The 19,650-nt window shown below is 38.9% G+C and overlaps 1 protein-coding gene and 1 long non-coding RNA gene across 9 annotated transcripts in view; one reads left to right on the forward strand and one right to left on the reverse strand.

Annotated features, from left to right (window-relative positions):
- Positions 1–1,592: 1,592 nt before the first annotated feature.
- Positions 1,593–19,650, reverse strand: part of FYB2 (FYN binding protein 2) — a 123,367-nt gene continuing 105,309 nt past the window's right edge. For 5 of the 8 annotated variants that reach the window (XM_086390183.1, XM_086390181.1, XM_086390185.1 and 2 more), the window contains 6 exons: positions 17,355–17,383; positions 15,883–15,943; positions 8,642–8,725; positions 6,142–6,223; positions 2,562–2,718; positions 1,593–1,872 (listed from right to left, as the gene is read on the reverse strand). In XM_086390183.1, coding sequence (XP_086246309.1) covers positions 1,754–1,872; positions 2,562–2,718; positions 6,142–6,223; positions 8,642–8,725; positions 15,883–15,943; positions 17,355–17,383 — 532 coding nt within the window. In that variant the 3' untranslated portion in view covers positions 1,593–1,753. Of the gene's footprint in view, positions 1,873–2,422; positions 2,457–2,561; positions 2,719–6,141; positions 6,224–8,641; positions 8,726–15,882; positions 15,944–17,354; positions 17,384–19,650 lie in introns of all 8 variants that reach the window. The other 3 variants (XR_015160061.1, XM_086390182.1, XR_015160062.1) reach the window with 2 other exon arrangements.
- On the forward strand, positions 13,131–18,035 carry LOC147375427 (uncharacterized). The gene is made up of 2 exons (XR_015160066.1): positions 13,131–13,249; positions 17,688–18,035. It is a non-coding gene; the product is annotated as an uncharacterized LOC147375427 (long non-coding RNA).

Here is a 19,650-nt window from a genome sequence, read left to right on the forward strand (position 1 = left end):
TTTCCCTTCTGGTTTCCTCATTGTGTATGCCCAGCAATTTCTTCCTAGTCACCAGGGAGAGCATCGACCTCTCTGTGTCTTGTCCAGCAAATATATTATGTTTAAAGACCCAGTTTCAGTGTCACCTATATGTTGTTATAACTGTTATTTGTAATAATCTCTCCACCTATTTTCCTCTCTAAGCCCTATGAATAATTTTGATACTTTTCATCTGGAATAAGCTTGGCCTTTCTTGGCACATGCCATTTGCAACAAGAAAAAAAAGATAAAAGAACCTAGAAGCTTAAAAAATAGTGTCACAGTATAGAGGATGAGGCCGTGGATCATGCCCTTGAAGGTCAGGGTCACCCTGCCTAACGTGCCGTGTACATCATTTGAAAAATAGAATGTTATTTACAGCTCAGCTTATTTTTACTCTCTGTAAGTAAAAATACTTATAAATAATTTTAATACATATTAAGTCATAAACAAAATATCCTGTTGTCTAAAGTAAAAAATGGTTATTTTAAACTGATACAGTGTATAATTTAAATGTTTAAACATATTTAGGCAATTCTCAAAATGTTGGGTGAATTTAGGAAAAAACTACTTTTCAGCATCCTATTCCCAACAAAACCAATTTTTGGCAACATTTGTTAGATTTTTAGTTTTATGATAAAAATCAATGTAGAAATGTCCTCTTGCTTTAGGATTATACCTGAAATTGGAGTATTTGAAAGATGTTGGTTACACTATTTACTTTTCAGAATTAAATTACACCCAATTTAAATGCACATCTTCTTGAAATTATAAACACTCGTGTACTAATATTAGAAGCATTAGAAGCAAACTAACCATCTGCACAACTGACTAGGTGCCATAAGGCGTGATTTCTAACTTTGGACATGGCTCATTAAACAAGTGCTCAAATGCCAACTCACACTGTTTCACATTTTGAGCCAGCAGTGAAATATATACTGAAATAGACATCGAAAGATAACTGTTTAGTAGTAAAACCAACATCTAAATGTGGAGGATTTTTCTTTTCTAAGTTGTTAACGAAAATTTCCACAGATTCCACCGTCTCATGCTGGCAACATAAACTAATGTAAAGCAGGGCTGAGACCGTAGAACTAAAAGCTTTTGATTTCTCCTTCATACTTGAATGAGATCCTTGCTGGGTACAATAATCTGGGCTGTAGGTGATTTTCTTTCATCATTTTAAGTATGTCTTGCCATTCCCTCCTGGCTTGAAGAGTTTCTATTGAAAGATCAGCTGTTATCCTTATGGGAATTCCCTTGTGTGTTATTTGTTGTTTTTCCCTTGCTGCTTTTAATATTTGTTCTTTGTGTTTGATCTTTGTTAATTTGATTAATATGTGTCTAGGGGTGTTTCGCCTTGGGTTTATCCTGTTTGGGACTCTCTGGGTTTCTTGGACTTGGGTGATTATTCCCTTCCCCATTTTAGGGAAGTTTTCAACTATTATATCCTAAAGTATTTTCTCATGGTCTTTCTTTTTGTCTTCTTCTTCTGGGACCCCTATGATTCGAATGTTGCAGCGTTTAATATTGTCCTGGAGGTCTCTGAGATTGTCCTTATTTCTTTTAATTCGTTTTTCTTTTATCCTCTCTGATTCATTTATTTCTACCATTCTATCTTCTAATTCACTAATCCTATCTTCTGCCTCTGTTATTCTACTATTTGTTGCCTCCAGAGTGTTTTTAATTTCATTTATTGCATTATTCATTATATATTGACTCTCTTTTATTTCTTCTAGGTCCTTGTTAAACCTTTCTTGCATCTTCTCAATCCTTGAGACCTTAGAACTAGTTCACACTTGAGCAGACCATACCATTTGATCTTGATCTCTCTAAGGTGATCAGACTTGTTGCCTGAGGGAAAAAAGGAGAAATAAACAAACACTTTGAAATACAGGCCCATGGAAGAGTAAGAGATTTGGGGAGGATTTCTTATTCAGTTTAATATTCTTATACTCCTTTAAAATGTTTACAAATATGCTCTATAGAGAAGTCTGATAACATACTCAGGAGTGGCAGACAAAAAAATTACTCTTCCAAGTAATCTTTATAGAAGAAAGAAAGAATTAGTTCTCAGTTGTGTCTGACTGTGACCCCATGGACTGTTGTAGCCCGCCAGCTCCTCTGCCCATGGGATTCTCTAGTAAGAATACTGGAGTGGGTTGCCATTTCCTTCTGCAGGGGATCTTCCTGACACAGGGATTGGACCTGGGTCTCCCACATTGCAGGCGGATTGTTTACCATCTGAGCCACCAGGGAAGTGCTCCTTGTAGAATAGAGCATTGCATATTTACAAACTTTGCCTGAAGTACATATATGCAATAGTCTTTCCTTGAGACTCATGTACACAGTAATGTATTAAGTATTCAGAATTTGATTTATAGTATAAAGTCAAACCACTTACTTGAAATCTAGATGTTCAATTAGCACATATCCATCTATAGAAATAAAAATCACTATTACTAATCTGAAAGTTATAATGCTTTTGAGTTTTTTTCAAAAGCAGTGATTGAAATCTTACGGGCAATAACCTAGTAACTTACATTTGCCTTCAGAATTGCGGCATATCACTAGATTTTCTTCAGTGATATCAATGACATCTAGTTCTTCTCCAGGGGTTATTGGCAAGTCAGATATTCCATTTCTTGAATTATTGGAACACACCACTGCTGTGTTGATGACAGTAATCTCTTTGTCATACTGAAATAAAAAATTAGTAATCAGAATATGTTTGCATAGATTTATTTTTTCATTATAACATTAATGGAAGACATACTATGGTAACCTCAAAATAAACTCAAGAGGCCAGATATCTGTTAACTAATGTCTAAGGAAAAAGAAAATAGCAAGATATTTAGGGAAAGAAAGGTTATTTAAAGAAATAAAAGTACATTTATTTATTATCACAACCTTTACATTTGTTTGGTAAGATCATATTTTCAAAATGTTTTCATACCCATTATCGAATTGTAGTTAGAAGGAATTCTGGGAGGAGAAAAGGTGGTAACATTGGTGTAAATTAAGTATTGTGAATGGTGTATTAATTGTTCTAGTAATGAAGCCAATCAGTAAACCCAGGAAAGGACAAGTTACAAAAAGAGGGAAACAGAAAACCTCTTTGTGTAGTGTAGGGCTTTAGAGTTTATAATGTTCCTATATATATTGCATTTCCAGATGGCACTCTTTCCACCCTTCCTCTCTAGTGGGCTCATATATTCTTGCATACATGTATTAATAGCTGCAGCACACATATTTTAAAGAGGTAGGAATGGTGTGTGCTTCCCTGATAGCTCAGTTGGTAAAGAATCTGCCTGCAATGCAGGAGACCCCGGTTTGATTCCTGGGTCTGGAAGATACCCTGCAGAAGGGATAGGCTACCCACTGCAGTGTTCTTGGGCTTCCCTTGTGGCTCAGCTGGTAAAGAATCAGCCTCCAACGTGGGAGACCTGGGTTCAATCCCTGAGTTGGGAAGATCCCCTAGAGAAGGGAAAGGCTACCCAATCCAGTATTCTGGCCTGAAGAATTCCATGGACTAAGTCCATGGGGTCACAAAGAGTCAGACACGACTGAGCGACTTTCACTTTAGGAATGGTGTTTGGGAGCAGGTCCCACTATCCTTTTGTGGTTGAAGACAAACACTTGTGGAACAACTGAGGGATTCGATTTCTGGCCTTAGGAGAGTTTGTTTGTTTGTTTTTCCTGTGTTATTAACTAGCCAACCTGTCCATGTACAGGTACACCACCTTTTAATGTATTGAAATCCACTTATTGGAAAAAGTTCTAGAATATGTAGCTTATACTTGCAGATGTCTATTTCACTAAATTAGGGTAGCCACACATCTTCCTTTACTCAGGATAGTCTCTGTTTATATTTAATGTCTCTAGTTATAAATACTTACAATGATTAAGTGTGCCTCCTTCCCCTCAGAAATGTCCTGGATTTGGATGATGAATTATGATGGGTACCAAATGTGATCTAATCCACAAGACAGGTTTTTCTTTTGCCTAACAGAGTAATAGCTTCCTAACTGATCTTACCCTTCCCAGACCACTGTTCACAATGATTTCTTAAAATGCAAATCTGATTTCTTAAAATAAAATTCTAAAAACTCTTCATTCAAACCCAGATTTCTTAGTTTGACATTTAGGGTCCTTTGCACATCATTATTCCCATCCCCCCCTCTTTCTTTTCCCTTCATTGAAGCTTCATCAAGCTATATGATAATTCTGAATGCACTGTGTACCTTCCATATTTCCATGCCACTGCGCTTGCTGTTTTCTCTGCCTGAAATGCTTTTTTTCTCTTAAGCACTATTCATGAAGGCTTTCATGACTGCCATGTATAATTTACTGTTTTAACTGCACTTTGTATGTACCCCATGATGACATTTAATCAACATATTGTCTCATAAAATAAAAACGGGAAGCAATTTTATCCATCCTTGCACCCTCAATGCCTGACACAAATGAAGCACCCAATATTTTGGTTGGGTGTGATTTGAGATGAGTAAAAATTATTGAAACTGTATAGTTTTTTTAATGATATATCAAGGAGACTCACCACAGGTGATTGGGAAGAATGGACTCAAGAGAATGGGAATTTCTGCTGCCTATGAGAGCGTCAGAAATACAGTGGTGAATAAAAGCACTAGATGGAACATAGGGTCCTTTCAACAAGTAATTGTTACACACTCGTTTTTCAACTAAGCAAAGAACATCATGGTTTGCAGTAAGTAATTTCATATTATAGATCTAGTAACCTAAATTAGCTTGGTTCAAGCAGAACGTATTAATGACTAAGAAGAATTTGTGTTTATTCCTAAGTTGAGTCCAAAAACATTTTTATACAGTATTAGGTCTCACTACATGGACATGATACATAATATAACCCCTGTCCTCCAGGAATTCAAAGTTTAACTGATGAACATGTATTGCAATAATGCTAATGTTTTGTGATAAGCTAGAGGTTTGCTCAGGTATAAAGTATTGTAGAGGAAGAGTTGGAGAAGGTGATGGCACCCCACTCCAGCACTCTTGCCTGGAAAATCCCATGGATGGAGGAGCCTGGTAGGCTGCAGTCCATGGGGTCACTAGGAGTCGGACACGACTGAGCGACTTCACTTTCACTTTTCACTTTCATGCACTGGAGAAGGAAATGGCAACCCACTCCAGTGTTCTTGCCTGGAGAATCCCAGGGACAGGGGAGCCTGGTGGGCTGCCGTCTCTGGGGTCGCACAGAGTTGGACACGACTGGAGCGACTTAGCAGCAGCAGCAGAGGAAAAGTAATTTCTTTCATCAGCAAGTGTGAGTTCCTAGAGGAGATGCCTGAACTAGGTCATCACAGATTAACAGGTGCTAGTCAGATGGAGAAGCAGCAAGGGTACACTGGACAGTGGAACGGATCGCGTCAATGTCTAGAGGAAGGAAATAGCGGGACAAGGATGCGGTGGATGTTCACTCGAGAAACAGAGCGATGCACAATGTGTTGCCAAGGCACAAAGTGCAAGGTGGAAAATGGCGAGAAATAAAACCAGAAAGACGAAGGTCATGACATGAAGAGCTTTGTATAACTCTCTCTCAATCCAGTGTCTGGTACATGGGAGGTGTTCAATATATGTTTCTTAATAATTCTCACTGTGACAGTACATGAAATCAAAAGGGAGGAGTGTGTGAACCTTGGAAATACAGAAAATGCTCCATGGACTCAGTGACAGAGTTGTTTAATCATTCAGTGTATCCACTTTTATGTTGGGAGCTAAGGGGGAACTTGAAAAAGACAAAAATCTGTCCTTTAAAAGGGACTCAAGCCTTTAGTTCAGACTACACACACACACACACACACACACACACACACACACACTCTTTGGCTCAAGGAGTTAAGGAAGAGTAAATGACATTTGAACAGAGTCTTAAAGAACAACTTAGCAGTTTTTCCAGGCAGAGGAAATAGCATGTACAAAGGCATGATAATACAGAAATGTATGGGGAAAAATTAACCTATCACATGTTTAATCAAAGATCATGACAGTCCCAGAGAGACAGATGTGCACCACACTTAACAGAATTTAAAAAAATATTTTTTTACTTTCTCTGTTAATGTTTACCTTCAAAGAAGAACATACCTTGAATCTTTCTCTAAAAAGTCTTTCTTCTCTTTTCATCCTGTCCTTTTGTAAATTTTGCTTCTTGGTTTTGAAGAAACTCCTAGAAGATGGCAAGAAAGGTGCAGGTAGGGTTAAGTGTTACTATATATAAAAAACTCTTTAAGCTTCCAAAGCTATAAACTCATTCTACTCCAGGATAAATTCAGGTATAATTCTGTGTATAATTTTATACCATCTTATTGTTGCCTCTTCTTTCTCAAATCCATCTGTATACCTGCCTCCAGAGTCATCTTTCTAAAATTTAATTGATCATATCACTCTCCTTCTTAAAGCCTTCCTGTCTGTCTCTGCTGCCTCTACTGTAAGATAAAGTCAGGTCCCATTGTGTTGTACACAGGCTATTTTATAATCCGGCCCAACCCCCCTTTGCAGCTGTCCTTTTGCATATAACATTCAAAGTCTACATGGAATATCCTAGAAGGTGGGCTGTCATTTCCATGCCTTTATACCAGGAAACTGCCCTCAAACTTCTCTGAGAACTGGCCATCATCCTGATTAATAAAGGGATAAAAAAAGGGTTGCAGTAAAATTACACTAAAAAAGTAATCCTTACTTATTGGTAGAGTAAGTTATGGAAAAAAATCATTTGAAAAGGAACAAAGAATGCATAGAAATGGATACATCAATATACAGGAATAATGTTAAACTCAGTATTGCATTTTCAAATTACTCAGTTGAAGAAAACAACTATAATATCAGTTTGTTGTAAGAAATAAAGCACTTGAAGATTGTTTCCTAAAATGGTTTATGTATAGTCATTAAAATAGTGGGTTTCCCCAGTGGCTCAGAGGGTAAAGAATCCGCCTGCAGTGCAGGAGACATAGGGTATGTGGGTTCGATCCCTGGGTCAGGAAGATCCCCTGGAGTAGGAAATGGCAACCCACTCTAGCATTCTTGCCTGGAGAACCCCATGGACTGAGGAAAGCTTGTTTTTGGCAGGAGATGGGGAAAGTAAAAAATTTCACTGATATTTCATTTCTTGGAATTTTGTTTTGCTATGCTATGCAAAATTAAAAGATGCTTGCTCCTTGGCAGAAAAGCAATGACAGACCTAGACAGCGTATTAAAAAGCAGAGACATCACTTTGCAACAAAGGTCCATATAGTCAAAGCTATGGTTTTTCCAATAGTGGTGTACCAAAGTGAGAGTTGGACCATAACGAAGGCCGAGCACTGATGAATCAGTGGTTTCAAAGTGTGGTGCTGGAGATGATGGTTAAGAGTCCCCTTGGACAGCAAGGGGATCAAACCAGTAAATCCTAAAGGAAATCAACCCTGAATATTCATTGGAAGGACTGATGCTGAAGCTGAAGCTCCAATACTTTGGCCACCTGATGTGAAGAGCAGACTTATTGGAAGAGACCCTGATGCTCGGAAGGACTGAGGGCAGGAGGAGAAGTGGATGACAGAGGATGAGATGGTTGGACAGCATCACTGACTCAATGGGCATGAGTTTCAGCAAACTCTGGGGAATGGTGAAGGATGGAGAGGCCTGGTGTGCTGCAGTCCATGGTGTTGCAACAAGTTGGACATGATTGAGTGACTGAACAATAAAATGTAGAAGTGTGATGTTTAAGGTAGAAAGATGCTTTTGTAGTCTTGAATACATATTTCCAACTTGGGAAAAGTAAATTACATCAAGTCTAAACTTAAAAACTTAGAGAAGGGCCATCCTCACCCTATGCCATCCTCTGAGTTTAAATTTGGTATAGATTGATGTCTGATTTCTTCTGGGGTGCCCCTCTAGGACTTTTCTAGACAGATTTCCCAGAGCAGACAGACCATACAGTGTTTTCAGCCCAGTGACTGTTTAGACAAGGATTTCCCCAAGACATTAGTTAAAGTGCCTCAGCTCCTGCCCTAGATCCCAGCAACTGAGAAGACTGAAGCACAGAGCAGTAAGTCACCATCAGGGATAGTAAAAAAACATCACCTCCCCCCACAGCCACCTAGGAGTTTGAATCACATGAATAAAGGATAGATCTTGAGTCAATAAAACATTGTTTTATTTCTAACACTAATGTAGTGATCACTAGAATTATATTGTATCAATACGTTAGGGAAATCAGCCTTGCTATATGATACCCAGTTTCTCTTCTCAAGGCATCATTCAAGTTCTAAATGGTATATTATTTAAGTTCATTCTTACAGGGAAAAGGTTCCTACAGCCTAGAGGAAGACGGGAAATTTTTCATCCTTTGATAAAAAATGATGGCTAGAATTCTTTTCTTGCTCCCTATCTACCAAAAGCAGGAATGATAAATGTGTGTGACACTCACATTTTCATATTCTCTTTCTCTTTTAATCCTCTCTGTTGTACTGTAATATAGATGTTAATATTTTCATTCAGTAGATGAGGATCCAAATATCAAATTTAATAACCTGACAAGATCACACAGCCAGTAAGACGTGTAAACTGCAACAGAAAAGCTGTGGTGTGAGTGCGCTTGTGTGCTTACCTTTCCGATTCTTTAGCACCTTTTTTCTTTTTTTCTTTCAATGTCAAAAACTTCAGCTTCCAAGACTTTCCTTTAAGTTCATCACTAAGAAGAAAAATATTTTGTGCAAGTAAATTAAGACTGAACTAAAGTCTTCATGGAACCATCAATACTTTTTGGGCAATTGTGTTTTACCAAAAAATTAGAAAGTCATCTAGAAGTATGTTTTGATAATCTCTGGCAAGGCCAGAGAGTAAATATCTTACGCTTTGCAAGCCATGCTATCTATCATAACAATTTGACATTGCTGTTGTTACTGTATTCACAAAAACAAGTGGTGGCCATATCTGGCTCCCAGATATGCTAACGTCTGATCTGTGGCAATCCAAATTTGAAGCCAGAATCTGAAAAATAATAGATATACCATATTGCTTTGCTATACACCCAAAACTAACACATTGTGAATCAACTGTACTCCAATATAAAATTAAAATAAAAATTAAAAAAAAAAGCAAATTTGAAGCCAGAAGCAAGAGATCAACTTGTTTATAATCATACTTTCTCTCCTTTCTGAGCCTTAGTTTCTTCACCTATAGAACATGAATGATAAAATGGACCCTCACTGTGAGACAGGAAAGGATGTGTTTAGCAGAAAAGGATGCAAAGAGTGGAGAGTGTGTTACAGAAGAAACTATTTTTGAACACCTGTGTGTCAAGTCTTACGCTTGGCACTTCACATATCTTAACTAATGTGTTTTTTACAGGAAGCATTGCAACAATCAGTGTTTCATAACGTTTTACAAAGTGGAAAATAGATGATCTTCGTAACTTATCATGGTCACAGAAACAGTACTTTGAACCTAGTGGCTTTGTATCCAAGTGTGCTTGACAACGAAGTCTACAGTCTTTGATCATGCCTGCTGCTTCAAAATGTTTCTTCACTTGTTCAGTTCAGTCACTCAGTCGTGTCCGACTCTTTGGGACCCCATGGACTGTAGCACGCCAGGCCTCTCTGTCCATCACCAACTTCTGGAATTTACCCAAACTCATGTCCATTGAGTCAGTGATGCCATTCAGCCATCTCATCCTCTGTCGTCCCCTTCTCCTCCTGCCCCCAATCCCTCCCAGCATCAGAGTCTTTTCCAACGAGTCAACTCTTCGCTTCAGGTGGCCAAAGTACTGGAGTTTCAGCTTTAACATCAGTCCTTCCAATGAATACTCATGACTGATCGCCTTCAGGATGGACTGGTTGGATCTCCTTGCTGTCCAAGGGACTCTCAAGAGTCTTCTCCAACACCACAGTTCAAAAGCATCAATTCTTCGGCACTCACCTTTCTTTATAGTCCAACTCTCACATCCATACATGACCACTGGAAGAACCATAGCCTTGACTAGACGGACCTTTGTTGGAAAAGTACTATTTCTGCTTTTTAATATGCTTTCTAGGTTGGTCATAACTTTCCTGCCAAGAAGTAAGCATATTTTAATTTCATGGCTGTAATCACCATCTGCAGTGATTTTGGAGGCCAAAACAATAAAGTCTGCCACTGTTTCCCCATCTGTATGCCACGAAGTGATAGGACTGGATGACATGATCTTAGTTTTCTGAACGTTGATCTTTAAGCCAACGTTCTCACGTTCCTCTTTCACCTTCATCAGGAGGTTCTTTAGTTCTTCTTCACTTTCTGCTATAAGGGTGGTGTCATCTGCATCTGTGAGGTTATTGATATTTCTCCCGGCAATCTTGATCCCAGCTTGTGCTTCATCCAGCCCAGCATTTCTCATAATGTGCTCTGCATATAAGTTAAATAAGTAGGGTGACAATATATAGCCTTGACATACTCCTTTTCCTATTTGGAACCAGTCTGTTGTTCCATGTCGAGTTCTCACTGTTGCTTCCTGACCTGCATACAGATTTCTCAAGAGGCAGGTCAGGGGGTCTGGTATTCCCATCTCCTTCAGAATTTTCCACAGTTTATTGTGATCCACACAGTCATAGTCTTTGGTGTAGTCAATAAAGCAGAAACAGATGTTTTTCTGAAACTTGCTTTTTCAATGATCCAGCAGATGTTGGCAATTTATATGTTCATCATTGATGTGAGCAAAACTAACCCTTCCTCTGTCAACCATTTGTATGTATGTGGTGTCTGCACATCAGAACACAGTAATTCTTCACTGGGTAAATTAGAACTACAAGGATACTATATCAGAGGAATTTTAAAAGTTCTTAGTGACACTGTGTCACCATTCCCTTCAGATTATGGTCCAGGTGTCTAACAGAATATCAAGGATGCAGCATCTAACCAGCATTAAAGATGCAGCCTAGGAATATGAAATTAACAGATATAGACTACTATACATAAAACAGATAAGCAACAAGGATATACTGTATAGCATAGGAAATTATATTCCGTATAATACCCTGCAATGGGACATAATCAGAAAAAAATAAACTGGATCACTGTGCTATACACTTGAAACTAACACAATATTGTAGTCAACTGGAGTTCAATAAAATAGAAAGACGCATCTTAGCCAAGGCTTTCAAGAACTTGCTTAGGGATCTTGTATAAAAGGTTTTCCAGGACTTGCCTAGGGATCTCCCATCACTCTTTGCTCAACGTTCATTGCCTTTGGAGTCTATAACAAGGAGCTCAGCAATTACTTTTCTACCTGTCTAATGTTCACTCATTTATCTCTCCATTTTAGGTTCACAAAAGATGGGATCCAGACAAGAATTCCAGATGTATCTACTACAAACTTATCACAATGCTAGGCAAAGAGGAAGTGTTCAGTGAGAATTCATGCATGGACTTGTTAGGAAGGAGCTATAGCTATGTGAGAGAAGGCAATGGCACCCCACTCCAGTACTCTTGCCTGGAAAATCCCATGGATGGAGGAGCCTGGTAGGCTGCAGTCCATGGGGTCGCTAAGAGTCAGACATGACTAGGCAACTTAACTTTCACTTTTCACTTCCATGCATTGGAGAAGGAAATGGCAACCCACTCCAGTGTTCTTGCCTGGAGAATCCCAGGGACGGGGGAGCCTGGTGGGCTGCCGTCTCTGGGGTCGCACAGAGTCGGACACGGCTGAAGCGACTTAGCAGCAGCAGCAGCAGCCAGTGTTCTTGCCTGGAGAACCCCAGGGACGGCGGAGCCTGGTGGGCTGCCGTCTATGGGGTCGCACAGTCGGACATGACTGAAGCGACTTAGCAGCAGCAGCAGCATAGCTATGTAGGCAGGGAATAGGCAAAGCAAATGCCTACTGAACAGCTTATTTTCTTTACTGATTATAAAGCACTGTATCCTGAGTATTTAAAAAAATGGAAGCAGAACTGTAAGAGAGACAAATTAAACATAATCTGACCTCTCAAAGGTCCAAATTTCCTTCTAAACATTTTCTAAGCACTTTTAGAAGCTGAATTGTGATCAAAACTGTATATATAATTTTGCATTCTGCTATTTTTCAATTATAGTGAAAGCATTTACCCATGTCACTGGAAACTATTTTACATACACTTAAGTGGTCATGTTGCCTAATATTCCTGGTGAATTTGGGTTCTATTAAACATTTCTTTTTATATACAGCCCTGAGATAGACATTTTATATATAATTTTAATGTTTCCTTTATTTTTTACTAGAGCTAATTGCTTGTAGCAGAATTACAGAAAGGGTTTGGGCATTGTAGATACATAGTACCATATTGTTCTTTTGGAAAAGTCGTAACACTTTTTACCGCTGCTAGCCATGTGACCATTATGGTCAACTCTTTGCCTCTCTGCAACTTGTTTTAGCTTTTATAGGGATCTAGTTAGAGAGCTTAATGAATTTGACAGGACAAGGATAGCGTTTTTGTCATATCATAGGTTAAGAAACTAAGATTCAGAGAAGATGACATGCCATAGGCCCCACTAGTACCAGATTGCAGAAGCTGTTCCAGTGTCCTTTTTAAGATCCCCCCTTCTTCCTTTCCTTGGTGACTCTTTAGGAGAAATTCTAATGAACAAAAGGAGATGAAAAGCAGAGGTCTGGATTATCTAGCAACAATTTAATCCAGAGTTGTTTAGGCATCTCTTCAACCTAACACCTGCCAGGACATGACATCCAAACTACCCATGCTTACAAGACCTCGGGCATCACCTTCCGCCTCCCTTCTCATCCCAGTTGTGCTCTTTTCCATTAGTGTTCCATCTGCTACAAATGTCTTTAGTAATTGATTCATTGAGGCCATACTACAGAGGATATGCTGCATCACATGAAACAGAAATTGGTCAGGTTTTCGATAGGCTTAAGTGACTTGGTAAGTATCATTTAATCATACAATATCTTCATTTTTATCACCATCTCAGAACACATTTTGATCACTTTTTCATCTGAGCAACTTTAATAATATTCTAATAAATATTTTGCATCCAACCTTCCCTCCAAAGCTTTCTGCAGAAGGGTCTAGGTCGAGTTACTCTTCCTAAAGTGTGACTAATTATTTTGTCCTCTTGCCCATAGTTCTGGACTCCCTTATTCAGCAGAGAAAGTGTCAGTCACTCAGTCGTGTCTGACTTCTTGTGAACCCATGGACTCCAACCCACCAGACTCCTCTGTCCATGGAATTCTCTAGGCAAGAATACTGGGGTGAGTTGCCATGCCCTCCTTCAGGGGATCTTCCCAATCCAGGGATTAAACCAGTGTCTCTTGCAGCAGGAGGATTCTTTACCCACTGAGCCACATGGGAAGCCCTATTTGGCAGTTGGGCAAAAGAATTTTCTATAAATAGGGCTCTCCCAATACAGAACTACTAGGTCCTGGATAAAAGTTGTTTGTGTTTGTTTGTTTTTAACAAATTGCTATGCTTTGCCCTTGTAGTAAGTCCTGCATACTATATTCTAATAACCCCCAGCAAACAAATTGAAACTAGATAGGGCCGTAAGCAATATGCAAGCGTAGAAGACAAGTCTGTCCTGAGGAAAGTGCTGTCAGCACCATGATATTTCAGAAGATTAAACTTTACATCAAGGGCAAGGTAGGAGTTAAGACAGGTCATTATATTAGATTTTTTTAAAAGCCAATTCAGCTATATGTATACAAGACACAGTGAACAAGAATATGGAAATCAGAAAAAAGATTAAAAATGTATACTAGGGAAATACTAACTAATAGAAAGATCAAGATAAAGATCATGAAAGATCAAGATAAAGTATCACTAGGAAATTAGCTTAGTGCTTCAGTGAAGAGAATGGATTGGGAGCCCAGTTGCCAGGGTTTGAATCCTTATTGGCTACATGAGCTTGGGCAAATAACCTAACCTCTGTGTCTCTGCCTCTTTTTTTTTTTTTTTTTTGGTAAGGATGGACTTCTGTTTTTTGTTGAAAGTCTTGAGGACTACAAATTATATGCTAAAAACAGATCACTATGTAGAAATGTAATGACTACATTTTGCTTGTGTATAAAAGCTTTACCAAAGTCATTCCTTTAATAATTTCACCCCATTCACAATGGTATCAGTTATAAAATGCTCTTCATAAGGTTATTATACCTCTATTTCAAACTATATTACATGTTATTCCCCCAATATAAACTTTTAAACACCAAATTCTTGGCTCATAAGAATGGCACCTGTGAAAGGGCGATTCCCACTTGATCTGTGGTGGCGTTATTCCAAGTTCGTTTCTTTCACCAATCAAAAAAGCTTTCAAAATGTTCACTTTTAATATGAAGTCTTTCCACCAAAAAGTGTGGCCACATTTTGTTTTCTTACAACTCCAATTTTATATTCCAGTGCTCTCCTCCATCTCCTGCCAAGTTAACATTTCCTGCTCATGACACCAGTTTCCTGATCATGCACCGCATGGTCCAGTGAAGCTTCCCAAACACACGTCTTTCGTGTACACAGCTGCCCTCCTCTCTCCCACAGCAAATCATCCTCACTTCCCTCTCTCAATCCCCAGTCTCCAACTGACAAAATGTTTCCTATCCTTGCTTGCTTCAGCTTGGCACAGGCTTTCTGGATCCCCTAAAAATGGAAATGTCTGCCTATTTTGACCATAAATCATTTTGCAAATTTTTTGAAAGCAGGTCTTTCTTCATTAACCAATTTAACAAACTATCTTTTGGTATGAGGCCACATGATACATTGGATTAGAAAGCCCAGGCCCCACCTCAGGAAGTTTCCATGTAGAGGAGGAGACAGGGAAGAAATAAGACCAATACAACTGTGAAAAGAATGTTCTGATAAAAAGGGGTACATAACCCAAAATAGGTAACCCAAAAGCTCTCTGAGCTTTTGCTTCCTGGGGAAAGCAAAATTTGAATTCAGGTTTAAATAATAAAGGATAAAATACTTAGCCTAGCAAAAAGCATGGCAAAGTGTGTTATGGGCAGAACAATTCTTTCGTTCTTAAATTCTAACCTTGGAAAGCCTTTTCCCAGATATCTACCCTAAAATGACTATCAGCCTCCTCCCAACACACATAGCATATCCCCAGTCTCTTTCAGAATATCCAAAGCAATCAGATTCCCATGTTTAATGATCCATCATTTATCTATCTATCTCTCCAACCAGAAAGGAATAGGAATTATAACTGTGTGTTCACTGCATTTTACCCAACACTTAGCACAGTGCCTGGCATATAGTACCTGCCCAGTAAGTATTTGTTGGATGAACTGAAGAGGTTGGAGCAAACATGAAAGTTTAGATGTGCTGGATAGCTTGATGAGTTCAAGGACTACCCAGATACTACAGTATGGATGGAACACAGGAATAATGGGTGAGTGGCAAGTACAGTTGAGGCTGAGAGTTTGCCAGGGCTGTATCAATAATGAATTTTATGTCTTCTTAAGCAGTTTGGATTTCATTCTGCCATTGCAGTAATCCAGCTGAGAAACAATAGGTGCCTGCATGTGGCTAGTAGTGAGGATAGGAAGCAGGAACACTTTGATAGATTTGAGTTATTTAGGCTTTGAGAATGTTGGTTCTGCCAGGTGGTGCTTGCCATCCTCCAGAGGAGGTTATTAAGTAAGTGTTGTATTGAAATGAGTTTCAAGTCTATAGATTCAAAAGTAAGAAACAAAGCTCCAGTGAGTTTTGAAACACCTACCACTGTTAGGTCATCTGTATTATTCATTGTTCCCCATTCCTAGTGGAAGCAATGTATTACAACCTGACTTTTCACCCAAGGATCTAAAGAGATGGTCCTCTGACCATAGTTAACAAAACATCAGGAAATGGGTTAAACACCAGAGATGACCAGTGCAGTAAATTGACTTACTTTGGCTGTTTTCCATTTATGGCCACATCATCATAGATAATAACTTCCTGAGACCTAAGTTCTGGCATCAAGATAGGATAAAAATAGTCTGTTATTTGACATGGTTTATACAATCCTTGACTTTCCAAATTATACACAATTATTTAATTATCCACATGTATCTGAGCCTGTTTTATCAAAATCTGATCATAGACTATAGATAGGCTTAAAGGATCAAGAAACAAAAAAAGAATCCATTTGGGAAAAATTCAACTGAGGATTAAAAAAGAGATGTCCTGGTATCTGAAACACATGCATAAATATTTATATCAATTTGATTTTATGCAACTTTCTAAAAAATATGAGTTGCTGAAGGGATCATTTTAGACTGGGTTCCCATCAACCTGGAACCGGACAAAGATGTTAACACTGCTAGAACAAGAGAGGGCTGAATTTCAAGGGGAAAACACCAACTTAATAGACATTAATGCTGATTTTTCCTCCATGATTTTTATTTGAAACCATTGACAACTGCTTCTTTATAATAATCCTGTGTAAAATTGAATCTAACTTAGTACATAATCATAATTAGACATTTTCAGTTTAGGATATTCACATTTATTGGTGCTCTGCATAGAACTCCATAACGTTCCAGTGACTCACCACTGGAACTAGTTAGAAACCTTTTGGCGTAATTATTCACAATTCATGTTCGGTTATTCATAAATTTGGATGGAGGTAAAATGCATGCCTGTTCTAAGTAGACTTAAATGGACCAAGGATGATTTTATGAGATGTAATTATACCAGATTTATATAATTAATTGTTATTTAGTGCAGCAAACTCACATTTGTGGAATGTAAAATACACTCTAATTGCCAAGTCAGAGTAAAATCAAAGTAGCCACTGTCACTAGAGCCCATAAACTGAAGCTAACAAACAACAAAACACACGGCCCTCCCTCACTGACACAGTCAGCCTACAGAACGCGATGGAGAGCGAGCACTCTGTATGTCAGGCACTGTGCTAATGTGTGCACCATCGCTTTTACAGCAAAGCAGACAGTATTCTAGTGACTCGCCCTGGATTCAGTTAGTATGTATACTGGAAAGTGTTCATGGTCAAATTACTGTGTCTTAATTCGGGTGAGCTGACTGTGGTAAAATGTAAAACACACACACGTTGTGTATTCAGAGACTTGAGTACAAATCCTAGGTCACTAAAATACGGATCTTAGTCCGAGAGTCTTCCTACAAAGGGACAATGCATCTATTTCTTAGATGTTAAGGGGCGCCTGGTCTATAGGAGGCACTTGAGCAATGTCACCCGTCTTCCCCAAAGTAAGTAATACTATGATGTAAAATATCTTCCTTGATTTTAATGTATCAATTTTTCATTACATATGGAATTCAGGGAGGATTACTACTTCTTTCTTAGACTGAAAATGTCAGTGCTGAGTAATTTTGTTCCAGCAATAAGTGAATGTCACTTACTTAAATCAGGCAGCGAAAGGGAAAATGCCCTGTTAATTGACAAAAGACACAAAGGGTTAAGGAAAAAGCCATATTCAGAAATGCTGATTGATAACATCTCAAACAACATAGCGATGACTAGGTTTCTTGATTTGGATGCTTTTGGGGGAAAAAAAATGGCAATATGAAGCAAGCTTCCCTGCAGCTTTATTCTGATCACCTCTCCCCTTCCTGTAAATGAGCTTATTTATCCCCAGTGACCATCCTTACCCACTTACCTAATGGGACAGTCTCAGGCTCTCCCACAGCTCTTCTCTGTCCACAGGATCCTATTTCTCCTTTCTAACCTTCCAGGGTGCCAATCAGATATATCCAGTGCGTGGGACACAAGGTGAGAGAGATGACCCTCTGGAGACGCTGGACCCTGACTATGTACAGATGTAACCAGAGAAGTGACTTAAGCCGAGAATGCCAGGCCAGATGGAAGATGGTAAACGTGCCAAGTAGGAGAGGACACTTGGCTAAGTAGATTGTCCGGTTTTCGTCAAATCTCATAGTTACAGAGATCACATGGAAAGAGTATGATGTGGTAGAAAAAAAATTCATGTGTTTTAAGCAGTTAATTTAAGCTCAGTCCTATAGGCCTGGGGATAAAAGGTAAATAAAGTTCTGTGTTATCTTGGTATGTCTCCATGGCAATAATTGAAAAATTAAGGTAAAGAGGCAAATTTTGGCAAAATTTAAGGGGAAAAATCTTTTCAGACCTTACTAAAATGGCAGATTTTCCCCTGAATGTAGTGAATTTATAGAGGTGTGCAGACACAGAGATTTGGCCTCTTAGGAATAGCTGCAGAGAAGCTTGTGTAGTGGGTTGTACAAGGTCATATGGACCCTTCTTACCCTGAGATTCTCTGACTGTAAGGAAAAGGATTTCTTGTAATAGATCTTACAAGATTTGCACAGGATGTTCTGGAAACACAGAAGAGAAACCAGTAATACAGGTTTGGGATTCACGGAATGCATCGTAGAAGGGATAATATTTAACCAAATTTTAAGAGAAGGCTAGAACTCTGAAAATCAAAGGAAGAGAGAGAAGTGCAGATGCATTTCAGACCTATGGATGTCATGGTTGAAAGCAAGGAGGCATGAAATAGCACGGTGTACACAGGCTGTGTGTTATGGGGCGAAGCCGAGAGTAAATCTGAGAGTAAGATGGAGCTGGACAAATAGGAAGGGGACTGCCATATAGTATTTACTTGCAATGAAAAAGAATTGGATATTTGTTCTAAAAGTCATGAACAGTCACTGAATAGTTCTAAGGAAAAGGAAATCACATTTACATGTAAAAAACATCAGCATTCTCACCTGGATTAAAATTTTAAGGGGCTGTAGCCACCATGCTAATAATTTTTGTTGAAACATCTAACCTGCTAAGGTCAACCCCTTAAGGGTCTCACTGGCCACTAGAACTAGACTCTGTCTTCCGTGTTTAGGACTGCAATTTGTGAACCTCATATACTGTATAAATCTCTTGGTAGATCTAGATCCAACATACAGTTAGACTTAAATTCATGTTACTTTAAGGTTTTACAATTGAAAAGAACTTCAAGATAATTTCGATGTCAACATATGTAGTGACCTGGGGCAAACTATTTTACCATCCCCTGCCCTCATAAAATACAGATCTATGTCTGTGTTTCTCTCCCTCCCTCTCTGAAGTGCCTTCAGAGACCATGCAATCTCCTATTATAAGCTAAAAGAAATGTGGTCCCTATGGATGCAAAATGGAAGTGACTTGCCCATAGTTGCACACTGAATAAATGGAAGAGCTGAAACCAGAATCCGGAATCAAGGAGTCAAGTCACTCCTACACATGAATTGTAACCTTCCCAATTCCCATCAGTAACTAGCTAGGGTGAACTTGGAGGGTCCCTTCCAGAGCTAAGACTGAGATACATGGACCATTCCGCTGAAAAGTTCATCTCCCCTCTCCACACACTACCTCTCTCAAGAGAGGCAAATTAGAATATGGAAGTGTAGACAAAAACCACTGGAGCCTGTAGGACTGAGAAAGCATAAAAGAATGTAATTGATAACGTAATGCTCAGTAGTAACAATAGGAATATATGCCAAGGATGATGAGGAAGTTCCTTTCCTGGACTTTTTAAGACTTTCCCTCTACCTTTGTTCACAATCTTCCCTTGTCAATTTTTTCAAAAAGGACATTGTCACTTTCTCACTAGCATGTGTGTGTGTGAGGCACTCAATACTGGCAAGGAGGAGGTAGGTGATAACCAGGGCTTTGGTTTTAGCTTCT

This window comes from Bos grunniens, chromosome 3 (assembly GCF_055505025.1).
Source record: "Bos grunniens cultivar Pamir isolate PY7600 chromosome 3, Bosgru_T2T1.0, whole genome shotgun sequence".
Lineage (NCBI taxonomy): Eukaryota > Metazoa > Chordata > Mammalia > Artiodactyla > Bovidae > Bos > Bos grunniens.